At 33.7% G+C, this 26,751-nt stretch overlaps 1 protein-coding gene across 1 annotated transcript; it reads left to right on the forward strand.

Annotated features, from left to right (window-relative positions):
• On the forward strand, positions 1–26,595 carry LOC123677524. The gene is made up of 9 exons (XM_045614094.1): positions 1–155; positions 1,777–1,919; positions 4,568–4,736; positions 10,332–10,438; positions 13,977–14,168; positions 16,105–16,479; positions 24,819–24,878; positions 25,736–25,820; positions 26,399–26,595. Exons 2-9 carry the CDS (start codon positions 1,856–1,858, stop codon positions 26,469–26,471), a joined length of 1,125 nt encoding a protein of 374 aa, XP_045470050.1. The 5' UTR covers positions 1–155; positions 1,777–1,855; the 3' UTR covers positions 26,472–26,595.
• The last annotated feature ends 156 nt before the right edge of the window (positions 26,596–26,751 follow it).

Raw genomic sequence — 26,751 nt, forward strand, 5'->3', positions numbered from 1 at the left:
AGTTGCGTCTAGAAATCGACGCTCGACGTCGGGTTTCCCTCAGTTACGCTTCTGTTCCTGGCGGGGTAGAATATGTCGTAGAATTCGTGTAACATACGTGACGTCACGTGTGGAAAATCATAAGGTTGTTGAAGGATCGAAGGTCAATTGAAAAGGTAACCTTCTTTTCTATTTGTCGATATGGTACCGAATTTTTTCTTATACTATTTCTGTATTTACTGAGAATTTATGTCATATTGTGTAATTTCAAGATTCTTTGAAAAAAAAATTTAGTCAGACTTCAAGGTGATCATTTAGAGATTGGAGAAATAAACCTAGCAATTTTTTTTATGGGAAATGAAGAATATGAAAAATATCAACTTCTGGTTCTGTAGTCATTTCAAAGCTTGTTCAAGTTAGAAAACATCGGAAGAAAATCTTGTACACTTCGAAATGATTTATTTTTTGATATATTCATAATATTTTTTGTTGATTTAATCAATAATCGTCATGAGGAAGATTAATTATTTTTGAACAAATAGATAATAAATACATCAAAAGATATATGTTCCTGTATTATACATATTAAAGATATGCAAAGTTTTAATACTTATTTTATCCTTAGCAAGTATGATTCATTTGCATTTATAATCATTCTCTCAAGGGTGAAACCAATAGTTTATGAAAAAATACAAGATATTCATAAATCATTGTGACATCGTAGATGAAATTTCGAAATTGGCAATCGTAACTTCTGTATTAATAATAATAATAAATCAGTTTATTGTTCATCACAAATACACCTGTGTTACAAATTTTGATAACTTTCAGATGAACAATTGGTGCTTGGTTTAGACACCAATGCCACAATTTATCATTCAATCTTATTGAAATTTTGTGAATTCTGCGTATCAAAATTCGGGATTAGTTAATAAAAAATATTTCAAAGATCATTTATGAAGAATCTGTACTTATTTGTGGTTTGCGAAAAAACTTAACAATGCTGTAAATAAATAGAAAATCAGGATAAAATAGGGTAGCTATGCTGAAAACCAATTATACTGCAACACATGACATGAAAAGAACCTCTATTACCTTTATTCAAATAAAAGAGGTATACCAGCATTAATTAAAATGATAATTGAAATTTTGCATGTACCTATAAGAAGAATTCCAATTTCTAGTCCTCTCGCAAAATTTCTTTCAGATAGCATCATTAGAATCATAAAAAGTTCAAGAAGAATATCGAAAAAAACATGAAGATAGCTCTGAGTGAAGTCAGAAATCTTCAAGGGTGCTTTCAGCTATTGAATGAACGAACGCTCAAAAGCTCTAGACTTCACGTCAATATGTTCCTCAATTCTTAAATTTTCAATTCGATTTTAATATTTAATCGGACCACAAACAATTTAGATATACAAACGAATACTTCAGGTTTTAAACCACTCAGAGTTATTTTTATTTTAGGATTTTTTCAAACGCGTTCAGATATTTTGTGACATGAGATTGAATGACAAATTTCAGTGTAAAATTTGCAGTATTTTCCCCTGATCTAAATGAAACTGAAAATTCATTCGAAACAGCACAACAAGTTATTACAGTATGCATTAAGTGTTCGTTGAAATCGATTTTGTGAGAGTTTATTTAATTTGTCAGGAATGAAATAAACCCAAAAGCGATTTCAACATATCGGAGATAGTAAACACTCTATTTCTATTGGTTTATATTGGAAATTTCGATAGGTTTTCACATTCACAGCTGCATCACATCGTTTTAATTCGATATGTTCAATTTCAGAAACCAACAACAGTGATGCTTTTGAAAACATGGACTTCAAGTGGCGTTTTGAACCGAAACATTGAGTTATCTACAGGAGATGTACATTATTTTATGCGGCTTGATTTTGGGGTTTTTGCATTTGACCTCTGGTGGACACATAGGTGAGTTAAAAAATTTTCGGACCTAACAGGCCAATTGAAAAGTCCCCGGTCTACCATAGTAAAACACATTTTTTTGGCAAAATTCGATTTTATTATTCAACATAGTTGCCTTCGAGGGCGATACAGCGATTATAGCGATCTTTCAACTTTTCGATACCATTTTTACGATTTGGCTTTTGCTCCAAAATAGGCCTCAGTTTCGGCGATTACTTCTTCATTGGCGCTAAATTTCTTTCCAGTGAGCATTTTTTTGAGGTCTGAGAACAGGAAAAAGTCGCTGGGAGCCAGATCTGGCGACTACGGTGAATGCAGAAGCAATTCGAAGCTCAATTTATGCAATTTTGCCATTGTTTTCATTGATTTGTGACACGGCGCATTGTCTTGATGAAACAGCACCTTTTTTCTTCAAATGGGGCCGTTTTTTAACCATTTAATCCTTTAAAGGATCCAATTACGCTATATAATAATCGCTGTTGATGGTCTGGCCCTTTGGGAGGTATTCAATGAATATTATACCTTGAGCATCCGAGAATACTGATGCCATAACCTTGCCAGCTGACTGTTGTGTTTTTCCTCGCTTTGGATTCGGTTCATCGTGTCCACTCCACTCAGCTGACTGTTGATTGGACTCCGGAGTGAAATGATGGAGCCATGTTTCATCCATTGTCACATATTGACTCAAAAATTCAGGTTTATTGCACTTAAACAACTCCAAACACTTCTCAGAATCATCAATACGTTGATGTACAAATATTCATTAATGATCCTTCAGATGATATCTTCACAATGTTTGCTATCTCGATCAACTTCACTTTACGGTCATTCAAAATTATTTTGTGAACTTTTTTGATTTTTTCGTCGGTGACAGCCTCTTTTGGGCCTCCTCTACGTTCGCCGTCTTCGGTGCTCTTTTTACCACGTTTTAACTTAGCATACCAATCAATGATAGTTGCTTCAACTGTATTTTTTCCTTTCAAAAAGAAATATTTTATCAGAACACGAAATCCTTTTTTTCCATCTTTTTGCAAATAACAAAAGTAGCTACACTCACAACACAATATCTCACAAACTAATTGTCAGACTGCTGTAAAATTTTGACACATATCGTTTGAAGGTTGCTACTAACAAAAATCATATGATTTAATACTAGCACCGCCATCTGTGCATCAGACCAGGGACATTTCAATTGACCTTATACTCCAGCAATCGCAAATCGCAAAATATAGACATTGTGACGAAGTGTAGAGCACACAAAAAGTGTGCCTTACCACATTTTGTATAACTGCTTGTGTGGATAAAGCAGTAGGTCAGAATAATTTAGATGTCGCATGCAAATTCCAATTCAAGACATTATTTTTTTTTAATCTTGTGGGTTTTTATCCAATGATTTGGGTATTCCATGAGATAGGAGGAACTAATAAAACACGGAGTAGAAATTTTCAGTATTTTTACCGCCATAAATTCAAATCTACAATTCAAACCAGATTATCTCCAAACCCATCCTTGCTTTGAGCTGGGAGATATTTCGACTGAAAAATTTTCGGATAGTAACAGGATTATCTCAGAATGAGGATAATAGCAAAAGCGAATTAGAATCCTACCGGCTATATGGCTAGTTGGATGCGTTCGATAAAAGCTGGGGGCAGACTGAAATGCAGCTTGAAAATTGCAATTTAACAGTTCACTCAACGGTCCCGGGTCTAGCTTATAAAAACACATTTATTTCTCAAAAATTCGACTCTATTTGTCACCTTCAAGAGTTGGGGTTCACGGCTTGGCTTGATTTTCAAGCTACTTGGCTTGAGCTTGACTTGATTTCAAGTCGAGCTCAAAGCAAGTAGTAGTTTTTGAATCTCAAGTCGAGTCAAGTATTTATTTATTTATTTACTTGGATCATATCAAGCTACTTAATTTGTAGCAGTTTTATTGTGTAGTGTCACATCAATAAAAAATGATGAAATGAGAAGGAACTTTGCAATAAACACTGTTATTTATTAAATTTATTGTATAAGAGAACCAAAAATATCAACTTTTTTGAAATAGAAACATAAATTAAATCACTATAAATCATAACAAAATAAAAAAGAAGTTTATTAATATTGAGAAACATCCAGGCTTTGTTTGGTTTCATAATTTTCCATCCAGGATCTAAGACACATGAGGCATCTTATAGATTTATCGCCTAACCTATTGCGAGTTTTTGTAACTGCAGAACAGCTCTGGAAAATTGTCTTTCAACAGGAGCTGAAGATGTTGGCGTTGATAAAAAATCCTTGGTCATTTTGGCCAAGTTTGGAAAGATTTCTGAAACTTCCTGAATCTATCAATAGATTTCATAGAAATGTCAGAAAACTACTAATAAAGTCACACTGGCGAATGCTTTAGTCTCTCGGCGCTCGAGGAATCCCCTTATTTAGTCTGAGTGCGCACAAGATTGCAGATGACGAGCGCTCAAAAGCTCCAGTATTCTAGAGTTGGGAAGATCTCTAAGCCATGCAAAAGCTAGGAGATCCTCAGAAATTTCAGAAATGGGTATTTCCTTCATTTTGTAGGCTCTTCTATTATTGAAATAAGTCATTTGAAATATTTTTGAAATGACATAGAAAACTCGGCTTGTTTCTTTCATTAATTTTTTTTGTTTGTTTCAGAAACGGTTTCAGCTAGTGGCTGTGAATCTTGCAGTATTTATTTAACTTGTAAACGCTTCACGTCAATTATTGGGATATTAGAAACAACATTCGTTCCTGATGCTAATACATCGTTAGATGTTTCAACAACTTTTCCTATTGAGAATCCCAGACAATGCCTTAGCCATAGGTAAGTTATAAATATCGATAAATATGCCTTATACAATAAATATTTCTAATCTCCGAGATATCTGGTGTTAAATGTTTCAATATGAATTTTGCTTTACAATTTTATATTATCTTTCAACCAAAAAACGAAAAATTTCCAATTTTCAAATTGTAGAAATTGTCAAAACATGAAAAATTATAGCGAAAATGAAAATAGATATTTTATCAATATGTTAAATGCATCATGGGCAGAATCATAATATATTCAGGTCGGAGTCTACAATTCTGAGATTAGACGTTCATAATGAATCACCCTGTATAGATAGAAACAAAATCACGTTATTCCAATTGAAAATATTCCATATAATCTATATTTCATTCGACACCTGTTAAATCATACTTGAAACTTTAATATGATTTGCTTATATTCGATAAAATTCACCATTTTAAATGTAGGTACACCAAGAAAAAAATTCTGCCACAATATATTAGTTTATCGCTGAAGTATGTGGGTGTTCCATATTGAACATTCATCTCGTTCAGATCTGTTGGAAGGAACCACTTAAGAAAAAAATGTTGCATCAACTTTGAAGTTTAGATTGATTTCAGTTGTACAGAGAGAAAGCATTAATAGCAAACTAAAAATAAGATGTATGAATGAAGGCAATGTTTGAAAACCATCTGGTTATATATATGTTCGAATGGGTATTTTTTAAGAGGTGAGGTAATGGACTTTGAATAACAGATAGTCATTCATTTTTTTCAATAGGTCAAAAAGGAAGATATTGAATAGATAATTTAAAACTTGACTTTTTCAAGTCGGTGTTTGTAACTTGGCAATTTAACTCAAAAAACTTACAGGAAAAAGGACTTCCTAGACAATTTTTTCTTCAGGACCTTTTTGCTTGTTGAGGTTTTTTCGTTTACTAGAGGTTTTTTTTGTCGAAATGAACTAAACAGAAGAAAATGGTATAGAAAAAATTCTGGCAGTCTCTTGAGTTGAATTTACAGGTTGCAGAATTCTCATGGAACTGTAACAGGCCAATTGAAGTCCCCGGTCTACCATGAATACAATTTTTTGGCAAAATTCATAGTTATTATTCAACAAAGTTGCCTTTGAGGGTGATACAGCGATTATAGCGATCTTCCAGCTTTTCCATACCATTTTGGTAGTACGATTTGTCTTTCTCTTCAAAGTTTCGGCGATTACTTCTTCATTGGCGCTAAATTTCTTTCAAGCGAGCATTCTTTTGAGATCTGAGAAGAGGAAAAAGTCGCTGGGGGCCAGATCTGGCGAATACGGTGGACGCAGAGGCAATTCGAAGCCCTATTCATGCAATTTTGCCATTGTTCTCATTGATTTGTGACACGGCGCATTGTCTTGATGAAACAGCACCTTTTGTTTCTTCAAATGGGGCCTTTTTTAACGATTTCATCCTTTAAACGATCTTATAACGCTATATCATAATCGCTGTTGATGGTCTGACCCTTTTGGAGGTAATAAATGAATATTATTCCTTGCGCATCAAAAAATACTGATGCCATAACCTTGCCAGCTGACTGTTGTGTTTTTCCTCGCTTTGGATTCGGTTCATCGTGTGCAGTCCACTCAGCTGACTGTCGATTGGACTCTGGAATAAAATGATTGGGCCATGTTTCATCCATTGTCACATATCGACACAAAAATTCAGGTTTATTGCACTCAAACAGTTTCAAACACTGCTCAGAATCATTAAAACGTTGTTGCTTTTGATCGATTGTGAGCTCGCGCGGCACTCATTTTGCATACAGCTTTCTCATGTACAAATATTCGTCAATGATATGATGTACACGTTCGGATGATATCTTCACAATGTCTGCTATCTCGATCAACTTCACTTTACGGTCATTCAAAATTATTTTGTGAACTTTTTCGATTTTATCGTCAGTGACAGCCTCTTTTGGGTTTCCACTGCGTTCGCCGTCGCCGTCTTCGGTGCTCATTTCACCACATTTAAACTTAGCATAGCAATCAATGATGGTTGATTTTCCTGGTGCAGACCCTGGAAACTCTTCATCAAGCCTAGATTTTGCTTCAACCGTATTTTTTTCCCTTCAAAAAGCAATATTTTATTATCACACGAAATTGTTTCTCTCCATCTTTTTCCAAATAACAAAAGTAGCTACACTCACAATGCAATATCTCACAAACTAATGGTCGGACTGCTGTCAAATTTTGACACATATCGTTTGAAGGTTGGTACTAATTAAAAATCATATGGATTTAATACTAGCACCGCCACCTGAGCATCAGACCGGGGACTTTCCAATTGGCCTAATATTGTTAACTTCGACAAAATAAAGCTATGTAAGTAGAACCTTATCGTTTGAGACCATTCCCGGCTCAAAATGATCTGTTCACACTGTGGAAGCGATCTGTTCGATTTCTCAAAAAGGCTCGATGACATAATTAGGCCTGAAAAATGGCATGGTGCAAATAGTTTTCGAAAGAACAAACAGTTAACAGCATGCTCTGAGAATTATTACGCGCACACTGCTTTAATTGAGCCCCATATGTCCAGTTTACGTAAACGTGCTAAAATGATTTTCTTGTTGTGGTAGATCAGGGGGTGATTCTATACAGTGATAAGAGCCAGATAGGGTGAGGTCATGGTTGTGGAGGGGAATTATAGATTATGCAGCACGTGGCATAGTCCGTTGCATAGATAACGCATCAATGACTTAGGCCGTATGCAGTTTTAGCCCCCTTGGAAATATTCCGCCAATCAGGAGAACTTAATATGCACCCTGCTGATTTGGTCGCATGACAGTTCAGAATTGAATTGATACAGAAAATGTGTAAATAAGTAGTGTTGTGTCACTGAGAGATCGATGGGCAGATGTTTTTTTGGAGTATTTACATAGGACGAAAATTAAATGCCTGATATGAAACGTTGCATCAATATGCCAATGATTCATTATGTCAAACAAAATGGAAAGATAATAACACTTCGAATTCACATGTTTATGTTTATAATGTTCACTGTTTTATAGTAATTTGCAGTTTATTCAAGCCTTTTAATTTTTGTCGAAAATACATTGAAAAATTTTTATGAATATATTTTTATGATATAGTTCTATAGATTTTAAGGGGAAAAAGAAATTTCAATAACCCTCGTACCATTGACTGACTTTATTGACAACCCCCCCTCATAAATAATCTATTCAAGGAAAACATTAAATCGTTTTATGTGGAACTTTTACACTTTATCTCGGTAATTTATCTTCATTTTCTCCCATATATCTGGAACACGTGGCTTCCAATTTGAAGGGTGATTTCAGATAGAGGGTTGGTTGCGTTTTCTGCGATATGGGGTAAACGTTATAATACTTAATTTCTTCCAACTGCTCTAAGATTTGAAACACTATTCAACTATAAACGATGATTGTTGAAATTAAAATCCGCTTCTTTTTTTTGCTGTATAATCCACCAAGGAAAGGAGAAAGCTTTTTGATCAGTTTTGGGATGGAAGAAATGTTATGTCTCCGTATTCAAAGTTTTCAATCGTAGGTTTCGTTTTTCTATGTCGGTCTTTTCATTCAACCAAGCAGCTACTTGCCTTCTACTGTGTGGTTTGACCATCATCTTGCTAATACATACCACATATTTCCATGTCATATGTCTTTTTGGCCAATTGAAAAGTCCCCGGTCTGATGCATAGATGGCAGTGCTAGTATTAAATCCATATGATTTTTAGTTAGTACCAACCTTCAAACGATATGTGTCAAAATTTGACAGCAGTCCGACCATTAGTTTTTGAGATATTGCGTTGTGAGTGTAGCTACTTTTGTTAATTGAAAAAAAAACAATTTCGTGTGCTGATGAAATATTGTTTTTTGAAGGAAAAATACAGTTGAAGCAAAATCTTGGCTTGATGACGAGTTTCCGGGGTCTGCACCAGGAAAATCAACCATTTGATTGCTATGCTAGATTTAAACGTAGTGAAATGAGCACAGAAGACGGCGAACGCAGTGGACGTCCAAAAGAGGCAGTCACCGACGAAAAAATCAAAAAAGGTCACAAAGTAATTTTGAATGACCGTAAAGTGAAGTTGATCGAGATAGCAGACATTGTGAACGTGTACATCATATCATTCACGAATATTTGTACATGAGAAAGCTGTGTGCAAAATGGGTGCCACTTGAGCTCACAATCGATCAAAAGCAACAACGTGTTAATGATTCTGAGTAGTGTTTGAAGCGGTTTAAGTGCAATAAACCTGAAATTTTGCGTCGATATGTGACAATGGATGAAACATGGCTACATCATTTCACTTCGACAGTCAGCTGAGTGGACTGCACACGATGAACCGAAGCCAAAGCGAGGAAAAACACAACATTCAGTTGGCAAGGTTATGGCATCAGTATTCTGGGATGCGTAAAGTATAATATTCATTGATTACCTCCAAAAGGGCCAGACCATCAACAGTGATTATTATATAGCGTTATTGGATCGTTTAAAGGATGAAATCGTTGAAAAACGGCCCCATTTGAAGAAAAAAGGTGCTGTTTCATCAAGACAATGCGCCGTGTCACAAACCAATGAAAACAATGGCAAAATTGCATGAATTGGGTTTCGAATTGCTTCTGCATCCACCGTATTCGCCAGATCTGCCCCCCAGCGACTTTTTCCTGTTCTCAGACCTCAAAAAAATGCTCACTGGAAAGAAATTTAGCGCCAATGAAGAAATAATCGCCGAAACTGAGGTCTATTTTGAAGCGAAAAACAAATCGTACTACAAAATGGTATCAAAAAGTTGGTAGATCGCTTTAATCGCTGTATCGCCCGCGAAGTCAACTATGTTGGATAATAAAATCGAATTTTGCCAAAAAAATGTGTTTTACTATGGTAGCCCGGGGACTTTTCAATTGGCCATTATATAGATCACCAATGAAGTCAAAATTTCAAATTCTTGTAACTTCTAAACGAAAACGAATCGGTCCTACCTTCATAGAAAAAAATGAATGAGCACAACTATCATCTGTCAAAATTTGTCATAGAACTTCTTGAACACCCTGTATTTTCCCTGATATGCCCCCATTCACAGTTGAGTTTTCCTTCGTGTAAAAAACAAAACGGTGTTCCTTGAAGTGAGAGGGAAAATACTGCCAAATTCAGGAGGCAGGAGAGGAAAATCGATATAATGCGTAATGAGATAGTAGGCCATGAACCTCCAGTCTCCAGCCACGTTATTTAGGCCAGTACGTCGAAGTTCACGGTGTAAAGAAAATGGCAAACCAGTGACCTTATTCGACCTTCTGAGGGTACGAAATGTTTTCGTTTCCTTTTTTTCTATTAATTTTTTATGCGAGTGCGAGTCAGGTTCGAATAATTTATGAAGCATTAGCGGAAACTGTATATCAAATATAAAAATATAATTTTAAGCCTTGGTGGCTGTTGGTTTGAAATTGAAAAATTACATTTCGTACCTACTTGTCTTTTATTGCATGAAAAATAATTTCGTTATTTTTTGTATGTACCTATTATTTCATGTTTGAAAAAATCGAGTATTTTCTATGATAATTATTTTGAAAAGGAAGTGAAATATGATTTGGTGATATTGGTTATGATTTTCAGATGTTCTGGAAATAATCATTGTAGTTTTATTCTTTATGAAGACTGTCCTGGAGCTAGAGAGAGTTTGGGAGAAGGAACTTTGTATGTGAAATACGCTTGTATTGCAGGTGAGTCTCATTAAAACATAATTACCATGAAGGTGATTTGAAATTTCGTTATTTCAACTGATACCTATTCCTAAAATACTAGGTGTTTCGTAATTCATAAAAATTTCTGGACCTACATACAGGGTGTCCCTAAATTGGAGGTACAAACGAAACCAGCGATTTCTTGGATGGTATTATAGTATTAAGAAAAAATATTTTATGAACATGTACAACGCCTTGTTTTCGACATAAAGGGTGTTGAAGTTTAATTTTTCTTCAAGTTTTTTTCTCCTAGCATCTGCACTTCACATAATATTTGACTGGAATTGCTCAAGGATATTCCAATTTAGAATCTGCATCACGTGATATACCTATTACGATTGCATATCTACTGGGTGATATTTTTTCTAGAATACCTTTTTTCCTCTAAAACTTTTTTTGGGGGTTTACTGGTAGTTTGAGAAAGTGTAAAAAAAACTTTGATTTAGTATGAAACTTTTCGGTTTCCTGTATTTTTAAAGTATCCTTAAAGGTTTCAAGAAACAATTCTAATAATTTTTCGATTAACTTCAGGAAAATCCAAATTATCATAAAAATCCCAGATAGTGATGAATAAATTGAATATTAGTGTTGATGCTTATTTTCCTGATCTGTAGTAGATACTTAATGATTTCTTAATATAATAATGACAAAATATGAGAATACTACAAACACCCTGTATCTCGAAAACAAAGCGTTTGGGATTTATGTACCCTTTTTACCTAAATTTATTCAAGAATTCTCTAATTTTCGTTTGTACCTCCAATTTGGGAACATTCTGTATAGTATGTCAAAAAAATTATGCCTATCTAAGAAATAATTTCTTTAGGGTTCAAGAGCCCCTAGGATTTTTCTGATGACCAATAAAAAAAAACAATAAAAATGAATCATCATGTATCTGAAATAACAAAAATGGAAAAGCAGTGCAGATTTCATGTTATGGTTTATTATTTTCTATTTCATCGTGAAAGAGTCTCGACTCGTGAAGAAAAAAATTGAAAATATCAACGGAAAAAATTGAATGAACATCCGGGGTAAGAATGAAAATTTTTTCGAATTCAAAGGTACAAAACTCTACCAATGGACAGCGGACTGACAAATTTTGGACACTTTCATATTCCAAAACGTAAAATACGAAAATTTCAGGGGGGTTTGAATTTTTTTCCTTCAAGCGATTCCACAACTTTATTATTGGAAGTAATAAACTAAAACAGATTTATCCTAGACAAGAACAGATGCACCATTAATAGTATGCGTGCAGTAGCATCAAATGAATCATGAGCAATATCAGAACCAATATTCTTGAGTACCATGATATATGATATTACTTACGATATGAGTGGACCATAAATCATATTCCTTTCAATGACGATAACTGTTTCCTTTAATTTATGGTTATATCGATTCTCTTATATGAAAAACTATTGTACCTAATGTTTGATCGATGCATTTAAAGAATTAGGAATGTGATGTGAATAGCGAGATTTTAACCTTGTAAAAATTAATAAGTATTGTGAGTGATGTTAATTGAATGAGGAAATTGCAAGAAAACCTTTTGGTCTGAAATTATATATTGATTTTGGTTCGATATTTCCAGTAATGAACTTTTGAAAACAATTTTTTTCTTGAATTTTGGCCGTTTTAGAAAACGATTTGTTGTACGAAATTCGGCTAATTTGGAATGGTTCATTCTAAGACCGCTCACCGATTCTCCGTAGACACCACAGTTTATGAGAATTTTAAAGTCGAAATTTGGAAAAAAAAACCGTAAAAATTGAAACTCTACACAATAATCGTAATATCTCCTGAAATATTAGTAACAGCTCTCTCGAATACAAACGTAATAAATGAATCGGGCCAAGATCTAAAACATATTAAGGTTTCAAGTCCGTCTCTCGCCTCAAAGAGAGTTTGCAGCCTCGAGAAAATGATAACAAATTTTGAAAGAATTTCAGTTTAAAGCTTATAATTTCTGAAACATAGGTCAAATAGGTTAAATGCAGGCATTTTCGCGATCTAAGTCATCGTATTAATTGGAAGAATGGTATAAATTTCCCATATAGGAATTTTCAATTTTTTTTTTTATTTTTTGAAAATTTTAGTGAAATTTTTCAAACAAAAATTTTCGGGCCAGTACGAAATTTGGCTTATTGTGGATGGTTCATTATAACACCGCTCACTGATTGTTCGTCAACTACACAGTTTATGAGAATTTTGCACTCAAAGTTTGGAAAAATAACTGTAGAAATTGAAACTCTACACAATAATCGTTATTTCTTCTATTATAATGGTCACGAGAGAAACAAGAAAAAGGCATAATATTATGAATGATTTATGGAATATCCGTCGAGAATAACAAATATTATATTCATGATGTAACGAACGCTATCCCATTTTACTTTCTCCCTTGCTTTCTATTGAATGGAAGAGGGAGTGTGATTTCCAATATCTTTGGGATTACTCGAATATCACACACTCACCCTGAATTTTAGTCATCAATCCGAATACACTAGCCTTCTGATAATGAACCTTTGAAATAGAAATTGATGAAAAATATCAAAATATACTTGTTTATTTCCAATTTCAAAGTACGCCACTGGATTCTACGTAAAAATCTATAAATAAATGATTCAACTAACTATTTCGATATATTTCGCAATAGCCAGAATATAAGATTCCTTTCTTTTTAACAGTAAAAGCGCATGCGCTTTATCCAACCTGTTGAAACCTGTTTCTCATCTGTGGAAAATGGCATAATCTGAAAATCACCCTGTAGCACAAAAATTATAGCTGTTAGGGCAAATTTGTTTGTAGTATTTTAGGTAGCATCAGAATTTTTACGGTTTCTCGAAAATGTTCTACTTCTGCTCCTAACCTTTAACTTCGTAAAACTAATTTGGGACACTCTGTACATCCTTGGTAGAATCAGGATGAAAGGTAATCTCTTGTGTATCGGATTCTCGCAGAAGTTAAGTTCGTGATTCCTTTCGTAAATATCAAATATTCAAGAATATACTCTGTCTTGGTCGCATAAACTTTTCTCAGTAAATAAATTAGAGTTAGAAGTCAAAATTTTCAACTTAAACTTGTACTTGAGGAAGGCTTAGAATATAGATATTAGATTATTAATGTTCTAAGGAGGAAGGTTCTTCGGTTCTAGTTTGACTCAATCAGAACTGGCAGTAAATATAAATAAATAATTGATGCATTCGGCCTTACTTGATTCGAATTCATTATTGAATACAATAAATATTCAAAACTTCACCTTGACAAAGAAGATCTGATTTTTGTCGAAGAGTTGTGCAACTGTCCTCTATATCAATGCAGAGTTTGAAAATAGTGCTACAGTGTATTAAATTAATAATCCTAGTTTGAAAAAACGATCCATGTATTTCGAAGGCAAACAAACAAGGAATCAAAATTGGAAATAATAAACCATCTGAAGTTTGCAGTGCTTTTGGCCTTTGGGTTATATAATTTAGATGAGAAATAGAGCTTATAAGATATTTTTTGTTCACAGAAGATCGAGTGGTGAAATACTGCAATCGTGAGATCATTCTTCCAGATCCAAATAATGTTGGGATATCCGAAGGTTTCATCAGAAATCCCGGTTATCCAAGATTCTACGGTGGTCAGTCGCCATGCAGATGGAAAATTAGAGTACATAGTGAACAAAGGATTCAGCTAACGATACTCGATATTTCAGTTATAGGTGAGTTGCTCAATCTTCCAGTGCTAAGTGCTGATTCGAAACAAGACTTACCTGAAATTTTTAAATGGCAAACGAGAAAGTACAGAAAACTTTGAGATCATATTAGAAAAGAAAACAAGTTTTGGTCAACGTCTTGGACAATTTCACCCGCAAAAAAATTTAAGAGCATTCTAATCGGATCCTTAACTTTTACAATTGTCATCCGATTTTGATGAAATTTTGTATGGTTTTTCTGTTTGGGACATTGATGGCCTCGTAAGAATTTCATCATTTATAGTTCTACTTATAAGGTGCGCTTTGAGCATAAGCAAACCACAGTGAATAAAGTACCTGTAACGCAAAGGTGAAATTTCCAATACCTTTCAAACTTTCGTTCGACTGCTCCGATTTTGATGAAATTTCCATAGTAATTTGAGCTCTTTTGGAAGATAGGCAAACTGGTACTTGAAGATTTTGCGATCTACTAGTACGCTGTTTATGGAATTCGGCATTGATATTTATTTCGCGTCCTGAACTTCGATTTTGATGAAATTCAATATAGATTTTGGAATTATGATCTTAATAATTCCGTATTATTGGCTTCTGATATCAGAATTTCCTTTCACATAAGGCATTTAAGATAATTCTAAATAAGTTTTCGTGTATGTCGGCCTGTATGTTCGCTAACACTTGTAACAGTCTCCAGTCCTAAATTCTTATCCGATTTTAATGAAATTTGGTGTGGAATTTCTGTTCGGTTGAAGATGTTCCTATAGAAATTTCAGATTTCTGACATTCCTGAGATTTCCATATTTCGTGTTATCCTTATCCGATTTTGATGAAATTTGCTATACATTTTCAGTTTGTCCGAAAGAAAATTTAAGCTCTCATAGATATAGTGTACGCATTGAACAGAGTGGGTGAAATTCCCGCTATTTCCATATTTCACGGTTTGCTTGTCCGATTTTGATGAAATTTATTATGTTTGTTCAAAAAGGTCAATAGTAATCTCCTAAATTCTTATCCGATTTTGATGAAATTAGGTGTGGAAATTCTGTTTAGGCTGAAGATGTTACCATATAGGAATTTCAGCTTTCTGACATCCCTGAGATTTCCATATTTCGTGTTATCCTTATACGATTTTGATGAAATTCGCTATACATGTTCAGTTTGGATCGAAAGAAAATTTAAGCTCTCATGGATATAGAGTACGCGTTGAGCATCAAAAAACGTAAAATTTCCGGTATTTTCATATCTCACGTTTTGCTTTTCCGATTTTGATGAAATTTATTATGTTAGTTCAAAAAGGTCAATAGTAATCTCCTAAATTCTTATCCGATTTGGATGAAATTTGGTGTGGAAATTCTGGTTCGGTTGAAGATGTTCCCATAGAAATTTCAGCTTTCTGACATCCCTGAGATTCCAATATTTTGTGTTATCCTTTTCCGATTTTGATGAAATTTGCTATACATGTTTAGTTTGGATCTAAAGAAAATTTAAGCTCTCATGGATATAGGATAAGCGTTAAACATTAGCAAATGTGAAATTTCCGCTTTTTTGATGAAATTAATTACGTTTGTTCAAAACGGTCGATAATAATTTAGGTTTTTTAAATAAATGTTGTGCCTTGATTATGTGCATACGTGAAATTCAATATTTCGCGTTCTAGTAGTCCAAAATTTGATATGAGCGGTACAAGTAGAAGCAGAAATTTCAGCTCTTTCTGATTTACGCCAACGTGAAAATCTTAGGTTCTCAATATTTGCGTTTTATGAGGTCGATTTTCATGAAATTTGGATTGATATTCGGGTTAACATGAACGGTTCTAAATGAATTTCAGCTTCTTTGCGTAACCTCACCTAAAGAGCTGATTTTAGGAGCGAAGCAAGAAGAAGTATAAAGTGGTGGTCTAGATCTTACCTACCTTAATACATATATATTAATATTTTTTTTCCAGTGGACAACCCCCAAACAGAAGATGACTGTACCGGAGACAGACTCGAAATAATAGACTCGGACATCGTTGTTTATTCGACGTGTCACCAGAAGGAGCCACCAAAGGAATACCTATCCATATCAGAAACTTTGGAGATAGTGCTCTACTCCTCCCAAAGACTGACACCCCTTAGGGGTATATTGTTACACTACACTGCCGTTGGGTGCCCAACTATCATACCGCCAGCAGACAGCTATCTGGTGCATATAGATGACACTTCCGCAACGTTTTCCTGTTGTGTTGGATACGTTTTTCCAGACACCGGATCTAGGAGCAGGGAATTGATCTGCGAAGGGTCGAGCTGGAGCGAGACTATGCCTTTGCCCAATTGCGAACGTGAGTTGAATTTAGTATCGATAAAGCTGAGATCTGCCAGAATTAGGTTAGCTCAGGTTAAGTTCTGTGGTTAACCCTGGATTTATAATCCTGACGTGGCCGGCGGTCGTTGTCATTCGTGCTTGAAGTGCCATATGACTTTGTGATTGGACGTTCGCAACTTGGAATATACAGGGTGGTCCAGATTTTAGTTCGATAACTTTGGCGTTAGATAGAACAAAAGTTCATATAAATAACAGGCCAATTGAAAAGTCCCCGGTCTACCATAGTAAAACACATTTTTTTGGCAAAATTCGATTTTATTATTCAACGTAGTTGCCTTCGAGGGCGATACAGCGATCATAGCGATCTTCCAACTTTTCGATACCATTTTTGTAGTACGATTTGTCTTCGCTTCAAAATAGGCCTCAGTTTCGGCGATTACTTCTTCATTGGCGCTTAATTTCTTTCCAGCGAGCATTCTTTCGAGGTCTGAGAACTGGAAAAAGTCGCTGAGGATCAGATCTGGCGAATAAGGAGGATGCAGAAGCAATTCGAAGCCCAATTCATGCAATTTTGCCATTGTTTTCATTGATTTGTGACACAGCGCATTGTCTTGATGAAACAGCACCTTCTGTTTCTTCAAATGGGGCCGTTTTTTAACGATTTCATCCTTCAAACGATCCAATAACTCTTTATAATAATCGCTGTAGATGGTCTGTCCCTTTTGGAAGTAATCAATGAATATTATGAATTGCGCATCCAGAGTACTGATGCTATAACTTTGCCAGCTGACTGTAGATTGGACTCCGGAGTGAAATGATGGAGCCATGTTTCATCCATTGTCACATATCGACTCAAAAATTCAGGTTTATTGCACTTAAACAGCTTCAAACACTGCTCAGAATCATTAACAGCTTTTCATCGATTGTGAGCTCGTACGGCACCCATTTTACACACAGATTTCTCATGTACAAATATTCGTGATTGATATGATGTATTAGTTCAGATGATATCTTCACAATGTCTGCTATCTCGATCAACTTCACTTGACGGTCATTCAAAATTATTTTGTGAACTTTTTTGATTTTTTCGTCGGTCACAGCCTCTTTTGGGCGTCTTCGGTGCATACCAATCAATTATGGTTGATTTTCCTGGTGCAGACCCCGGAAACTCTCCATCAAGCCAAGATTTTGCTTCAACAGTATTTTTTTCTTCAAAAAGCAATATTTTATCAGCACACGAAATTCTTTTTTTCCATTTTTTTTCAAATAACAAAAGTAGCTACACTCACAACGCAATATCTCACAAACTAATGGTCGGATCGCTGTCAAATTTTGACACGTATCGTTGAAAGTTGGTAGTATAGATTTAATACTAGCACCGCCATCTGTGCATCAGACCGGGGACTTTTCAATTGGCCTAATATAAGTAAAATTGATTTTTTTCCCAAACTTCTATGTTTAAATGAAGTTTTTTCATGAAAATAGTTGTTCTGTCTAACGTCAAAGTCATTGAACTTAAATCTGGACCACTCTGTATAGATGTTAGGTTTCGATTCTCAAATAACGTATTTGCGAAAATTTTCTTGAACATCCAAAACAATTTTCGCGATAAATACTATACGCCTTTCAACTGAATCATATAAAATAATTATGTTTTGCATTCTATTCAGAAGGAAAGTTGCCCCAAGCGTGATATTCGCGAGGGCTATTCGAAATAATGGTTGAATAAATGAATTTAAATGAGTCTTAATCAGCCCTCGTATATGAAGGTTTTTTTCATTCTTTAATTATGGCGAATTGTCGACACTATATGTCTTCTTTTTTGACACTGTTTTGTGAGAATCGCTTCAAATGGAAAAATTCAAGTTTCGATAGAAGTATTCTATATACTTTTCGAAAGTTAATTAACCTAAATTTCAGGAAACAAGTTTTTGGATTATGTAAGAGGAAAATTGCTGAAGAGCACGAACGTCAGCACAAAAGTTTTCGTGCGCTTATTCACTAGTTGAATCATGATTAACTTAAAGAATATGATACTGTTTTGTCTTATGTTACTGTTTTTATAACGTCCACGCTAATTTATACAACTAACGACGCCACAATATACACAAATGTAACTACATTTTGTCTCAGAGTAATAAACATAGATAGAGAGAGCATATGTCATTTTCAGTAAGCAAATTTTGTCCCCAACATGAACTATCAAATTTGACAAGAAGCGCGCGGAAATGAAAACATATCAGTGATACGATATTTCACTCAATTCGCGAGTTTCTCCACACAGAATGCACTTCTTATGTCCCATATTGAATCAACGTTTCATATTAACGCAAAATATACTGAAGTAGATACCTAAAAATATCAGAAATTCAGAAAACAAACTTCAAGCGCGCCAAACGACGTGAAACTACCGATGACACTAGGAGAGCAAAAGTTGCCAAACCTTGAATTTCAGCAGGTTGATACAGAAAATAATAAATATTCTGCTTACTACAAATTCGACAATTAGGAAAAATTTCGGGTTCCAAATATGCAAATTTGCATATTTAATCGGAAATCACACAAATAAATATATTTCATTCGATATAATATACATTCATAGTGATATAGTAAAATTGTGGATTTGAAAATATATCACAATCCGACAACATAATCTTACCATGTTGGGGACATGTAAAAATTGCTTATACTCCCTCTATCTATGTGTATTACTCTATGGTTAAGGACTCTAAGCCCTATAGTAGCCAAGGTAAGGGTGAAAGAAGAAATCTTTTTTCAAATTATCAAAGCCACCCACAGGTCATAAGGAAAACATTACGAAATCACTAACGTGAATTTAGGAGCTTTTGAGCGCTGGCCTATTCATGCACCTGTAATTGCTCCCTTGAAGACTATAGACTACACTACAATAGATAGGTATACCGGGTAATTTTTCAATAAGATGTTTCCTTTTCGAGATTTTCAACTGATTCAACTTAAGAAATCAGCCGGTATATCGTGTTTCATTGAAAAAATTATATGTTTTACCAATATCTTAAAATCTGTGACACCCGGAAAAATAATGAGCACGCCACTGGATTTTACGCAGAATATCTATAAATAGCCGTTCCAACACTTCCAATATGTTCTCCAATAGTCGAGATATAGCCGATGTCTGAAAACGGCAAAATTTGGGAATCGCCTTGTACAGGGTGTTTCACGTAAGCGGGTCACTGGATTTTGTGGCTAATATTATATAAATATAAAACTAACACTATATTTACCTATTTCGATTCAGAATCGATTGAGCATTCAGAAAATTTGGGAAAATAGTATTACTTACGTATAATTTGCGAGGAAACATTTTCTGTTTTCTAGAAAACTGGAAGTGAAAATGAAGAAAAAATTGCTGAGAAATCGTTTCTGGACCTTCTTTTTCTGAAAACCAGACAAATTTGCAAAAAAAAAATTATTTTGAAAAAATGGTTTTTCCTCAATAACTTTTCATGCTTTCGTTCTATAGTTTTTCCCATAACATATTTGGATAGCCCGTGAAAAATACTATTATTGTGATGGGTCACTTTTCAATATTGCTCAAAGGATAAGCCACAAAATCCAGTGACCCGCTTACGTGAAACACCCTGTATCTACCCCATCAGAAAATATAAGATATAGTACAAACCTGTCTGTGATATTTTTGGTTTCATCAAAAAGTATCACGGTGTAGCGAAAACCGCATCATTTTATCCCTATTCATAACCGAAAAAATTTAGGACCTCCTGTATATTCCGCTGAATAACGAAAGAAACTTCGCATCAAAAGGATCCACACTTCCTCCAAAAACCACCGCTTGGCTCCTTCATGTTTGCTCTCCCAATTTGCCGACTCCCAGTCCAGACATCCAGGAATTCCTGGTGACTCATAAAATACGTCTTTCCTTTGGTCCGCAGTGTGTCCCTAGATATTTTGTACGATCCAGGACCACGTGGCGGGAAGACTGTGAACCAGTTTACTTTGTTCGCTGTTTTGCATAAAGACATGTATTTCCGTTGAAGGGGAAATGCAAGGTTGAACTATATTCATTTTTCGTTATATTCGTTATAGATGTGGAACGAAATTTGTTTGGCAACTGGTCCTATTGATTTGGTATGTAGATGTGTATTCACAACTTTTTAATTGATGTTTGTTCGCTTTGAATCGAAAATAAGATAATAGTTATTATATTTGCACTTTTTGATTTTAAAATAACAATTTTTTCGCTACCAAATAGTTATTTCAGACTTTACATTTTTAATAACAGTTTTAGTAACAGTTATTAGTAGCTTCTTCGGATTTTACATTTTTAATAACAGTTTTAGTAACAGTTATCAGTAGCTTCATGAAATTTTAGATTTTTAATAACAGTTTTAGTAACAGTTTTTTTAATGTGAAATCTGAAGAAGCTACTGTGTAGCGAAATAATTATAATTTTTAGATTTGAAAAGTGGAAATAGAAGAACTGTCGTTTTATTTTCGATTTAAAATAAGTTTCCAACAAGTTTAGACCGAGTAAATGCAATTTTGTACAGGCTGTTCCAAATTTAATGCTCACTGAAAGCCTCTCGAGAACTATAAGACTTAGAGAAAAATTTTTCAGGGATTCCCGATCTCTTTTTTCGGAATAATAAGATATCGGAAAGTAGTGCAAAGATATCTTGATTCATTCTCGAGTTTTTTGAAAAATGACTGTTTCAAATATTTCGCTATATCTTGGTTTCTGTTCGGGATATTCTAATTCTGAAACGTTTTTTTTTCAGTAATTTTTATAGTTAACTTCTTCAGTAAATTAAACATGGCATTTTTTCAGAAGCCTATTATATCTTATCGAAAAAACACAAGATACATTGTTTACGTAAAATGTATCGGATTTTAAGAAAAAACCAGTTTACTTTGTTTGCTGTTTTGCATAAAGACATATATGTATTTCCGTTGAAGGGGGAAATGCAAAGTTGTACTATTCATTTTTCGTTATATTCGTTATAGATGTGGAACGAAATTTGTTTCGCAACTGGTGTTATTGATTTGGTATGTAGAAGTGTATTCACAATTTTTTCATTGATATTTGTTCGCTTTGAATCGAAAATAAGATGATAGTTATTATATTTGCACTTTTTAATTCTTAAATTACAATTGTTCCGCTACACAGTTGCTATTTCAGATTTTACATTTTTAATAATAGTTTTAGTGACAGTTATTAGTAGCTCCGTCGGAATTTACATTTTAAGTAACAGTTTTCGTAACAGTTATTAGTAGCTTTTCAAAATTTACATTTTCAATAACAGTTATTAGTAGCTTCTTCAAATTTCACATTTTCAATAACAGTTTTAGTAACAGTTAAATGTGAAATCTGAAGAAGCTACTGTGCTGCGAAACAATTGTAGTTTTTAGAACTGAAAAATAGAAATATAATAACCGTCGTTTTATTTTCGATTTAAAATAAGTTTCCAACAAGTCTAGACCGAGTCAATGCAATTCTGTACAGGCTGTTCCAAATTTAATGCTCACTGAAAACCTCTCGAGAACTATAAGACTTAGAGAAGCAGCAGATCGAAGAAGATTTGATTCGTTTTTGAATTTCTGAAAAATGACTGTATCAAATATTTTGCTATATCTTGGTTTCTGTTCGAGATATTAAAAAAATTCTAAAACGTTTTTTTCAGTGATTTTTAAAGTTACACATTTTTCAGTGAATTAAAAATGGCATTAATTTTTCAGAAGTCTATTTGCCGAGAATGGCTCATCTTATCGAAAAAACACAGAATACATTTTTTACGTAAAATGTATCGGATTTTGAGAAAAAACTATCGAAATTTTCCTCGGATTTCAGAACAAATAGTAAATGGTAGTTTTAGGTATTACCTCTCAATTTTTCGTAAAATGCTACACCTAAAATTTATATATTTTCGTGAAGAAAATATAATCAGCATATAGATTTTCCGTGGAAAGTTGCGCCTATCGCTGTATTTCCATCAAAATCAATCAAAGTGTTCAAACGTTATCTAAAAATTTAGTTATTCCATTATTTTCGTAACTCAAAAATCAATGCGCTCGTGGTAAAGGTGTTTATTGTATAATACTACCTAGAAAGGTATCGAATTGAATTTGTTTCACACATCCACATTAGTTTCATAATTTATTTACCACAATAAACCTTTTCAATCGTTCAAGGTAAAAATGTTTCAATGTAACTATTCTGCTATAACGAATTCTTATTCTTATGATAGTTTGTTCAGTATTTCATCACTAAATCACATCATTAACTCGATGATATGATTTATTTTCAAAGTTATAGTGATTTAATCAAACGAGCAAATCAATTGATTGATTAATTTAGAATTGAAGTATCTTAAAAATCATAAACAATCTTCATAAGTTCGATGATCCATGTTCGAGAAGACAATGAGGCGTTGGAAGTAAATAAGTAGGTACCTCCTCAATTTGTCTAGTCAGACAATAAATAATAAATTGTAAAGTTGCGACAAGTGTATGAATCAGTAGTCATCAGTTGCTTCCTAACATTGAAAGGAAAGGAATGTAGGGTTCTATCTTTGACCCATAAAATTTTTCTTTAAAATATATCCTTCAGGTCAAAAATTCAAGTCACACAGTAGGTTTCACGTGCTTCGGAATTGACTGTACTAGTGAGTATTCATCTGTTTTTCACATACAATTGTTGTCATTCATTTATACACGATGATTCATTATAAGAATATACAATCTGCGAATTGTAGATCTCAAAATATGATGATTATGCTCAACAAGCCATATACAAATATTGCTGGATTTTGATTTTAGCAATAATTTCTCATGTTTCTGAAAGTTTTATTTGAAAATTAGCAAATTTACATAATTTGGCTAGAATAAAACGTAAAATTGCCAGTTTTCAAATGGATATTGTAAAAACATGAAAAATTATTGCGAAATTCTAAATCCATGTTTGAACTTTAAACATCCAGTATCTCTCAATTTTATTTCTGTCTATACAGGGTGATTCATTATGAATGTCCAATCTCCGAATTGTAGATTCGAGACCTTAAAATATGATGGTTCTGCCCAACATGCTTTATACACTCATTACAGTAGTTTCATAAATACTGGGTGTTTAAAGTTTAAATGTGGATTTCGATTTTCGTTATGATTTTTCATGTTTTTAACATTTATAATTGAATTAGCACGTTGTTGCTTTTGATCGATTGTGAGCTCGCGCGGCACCCATTTTGCACAAAGCTTTCGCATGTACAAATATTCGTGAATGATGTGATGTACACGTTCAGATGATATCTTCACAATGTCTGTTATCTCGATCAACTTCACTTTACGATCATTCAAAATTATTTTGTGAACATTTTTGATTTTTTCGTCGGTGACAGCCTCTTTTGGGTGTCCACTGCGTTCGCCGTCTTCGGTACTCATTTCATCACGTTTAAACTTAGCATACCAATCAATGATGGTTGATTTTCCTGGTGCAGACCCCGGAAACTCTTCATCAAGCCAAGATTTTGCTTAAACTGGATTTTTTCCCTTCAAAAAGCATTATTTTATCAGCACACGAAATTCTTTTTTTCCATCTTTTTTCAAATAACATAAGTAGCTACACTCACATCGCAATATCTCACAAACTAATGGTCGGACTGCTGTCAAATTCTGACACGTATCGTTTGAAGGTTGGTTCTAACTAAAAATCATATGGATTTATTACTAGCACCGCCATCTGTGCATCAGATCGGGGACTTTTCAATTGGCCTGATAGTTATATCAGTGTATTAAGCATGTTGAGCAGAATCATCACTTTTTTAGGTCTTAAATCTACAATTCGGAGATAGGACATCCATAAATGAATCACCCTGTATAGATAGAAATAAAATTGAGATACCGGGTGTTTGAAGTTCAAATATGGATTTTGATTTTCTCAATAATTCTTTATGTTTTTACAATTTCTATTCGAAAATTGGCATTTTTACGTTGAAGGTTAATATGCAAAATTTTTGGTTAATCTCTTGATTACCTTCCTTTTCTTCATATAGCAAATAGCATAATAGCAACATATTTAGGTTTTCTTCAAAACAACAACACTTCTATTATTTTTGTAAATATCGAGAAACGGGGTCATTTTAATTTTGTTAATGAAATGTTAATGTCGGAATGGATAAACGGCAATTGAAAACAAATATCAATTGCAGATATGACTGTTATCATCTCGGAGGTTTACCCTTATCAGAATTTAACCAGTCGGAAGATAGTGATTCCATTCATTTTATCAGTCAGTACAAATTTATAGGATATCAAAGCGGTGCAATCCTATCATAACAGTGTACTCTCATTGATTTTTTCTTGCAGAATTGGAAGTTGCTGGTGTAGCTGAACCATTACCGAGATATCCAGAAATCATGGCCACAGGTATGTTGAACCATCTGAATATTTCATGTTAAAAAAATACCGTCTTTTTTTATCGTAAAGTTAGCAATACTTTCATCCATACAGACCATACTCAAGAAGAATTTGAACTTCATCTGTCAATTCTTCAATTCATCGTTTAGCGGTATCTGTTTTAAACTCTGCCTTTCAAATAGAATTTCTTCCTCACAAAAAACCTCTGTACAAGCCAAACATTTGACTAGTGTCTACGTTCACAGGATCAACTTAGTTTGCACAAATGTTTTGAGCGCGTAAACCGGCAATATGGCTATTGGTTTATCATTTATTTTATACTAGCTGTCCGCCTTGGAATCGCACGTTCTTTCAGGCAACCCAAAATACATTCTTCGAAGTGTCAAATTATACTCTTCCCGCCCCGGCTTGGCACGTTCTATCAAGCAACCCAAAATACATCCTTCGAAGTGTCAAATTATACTCTATGATTGTTCGCTTGGTCGGAGGAAAAAGGAAAGCCTTCTTTCTTTTCCGTACGATTTTTTCGAAAATATTTTGTTGTATAAACCTTATTCATGACAGTAATGAACACAACAAAAAAAATTATCCAATTTGGAGCAGTCGTTTGAACGTGCTGCCTTCACAAAATATCCATAGATCCTCTTTTCTATATATGTATATATAAAACGATTTTCAGTGAATTTACACTTATTACTTATCAAGTTGTTTGGAATGGTTTAAATTATATTTTTGTGACTGAATTTTCATATCGGAGACTAAAGATGATTTATAAAGCTTTCTCTAACTTCGATAGACTTGAAGCAGCATATAAAACTGTCGGATGAGATAAAATAATACAATTACATCATTTTGTGTTATTTCAGAATTGATCATACCTGCTATCATCATAGTAGCACTTTTCGTCATTAACAGCGTCGTACTATTCTTCATCAACAAAGCGAGAAAAAGGTGAGATTCTTTGTTTTGATACTGAATACAAGTTATTCTAATTTACAGTATTTTATTATGTAAATAACAATTGTTTCCCTACACAGTAGCTTCTTTTTTCATTTTGAACAATAAATAGTGGAAATTAAAATATCTCGTGTATTCAAATTGAATTTGATAAATTCCCACCAAGTAAATCAGATTCTATGTTACTAATGAATTAATATTATGTTAACAGTTTTTTCACATAACTCTAAAAAATGTTTAAATTTAAACCTCTGATTTTGGGATAGCCTGTATAGTTCATAATATGATTTCACTTATAAAATTTTTGTTTCCTTCTTTCAAATGTTCAGGTTAATCAATATAAAAAACTGAATAACGGCTTTTTGAATTGACATTTTTCGAAATCTCTTGAATGTTCAGAATTACTCTTTCAATCATCGACTGAAAAAAAACTGAATATTTTGAGATATTAAAAATGTCTATTTGGAAAAACAAAGTACTTTTGTGAAATATTAGTTGAGGGTTGTGTTTATAATAAACTCGAAATCCTACTATTATATAATCCAATAGAAACCTAATTATTTTTCTTTCAGAAATGAAATCAAGCACGAAAATGAAGAGCTAGGAGCCTTAAATTCTGCAGAATTATCTGCCGTTGTAACGTAGTACATACTAGAAATCAATCTCAATTATTAATTTAATATGCTCATAAATGTTCTAGAATACATATACATTTTTTATATTTTCTCAGTGTTAAACCAAAAATAAAATTAAAAAAACTTGCAAACTATTAGTGACTATTCCACAACCTTGATCCTAACCTTAAATGAATAAATCATCAAATTCTGATCGATTTAACAAAAAAAAAGTACTTCATTTCTCCACAAATGATTAATCATTATAAAAAAATTCAAAGAAATACAATATACATATAAATCAGTTGCAA

Source organism: Harmonia axyridis, chromosome 4 (genome assembly GCF_914767665.1).
Source record: "Harmonia axyridis chromosome 4, icHarAxyr1.1, whole genome shotgun sequence".
NCBI lineage: Eukaryota > Metazoa > Arthropoda > Insecta > Coleoptera > Coccinellidae > Harmonia > Harmonia axyridis.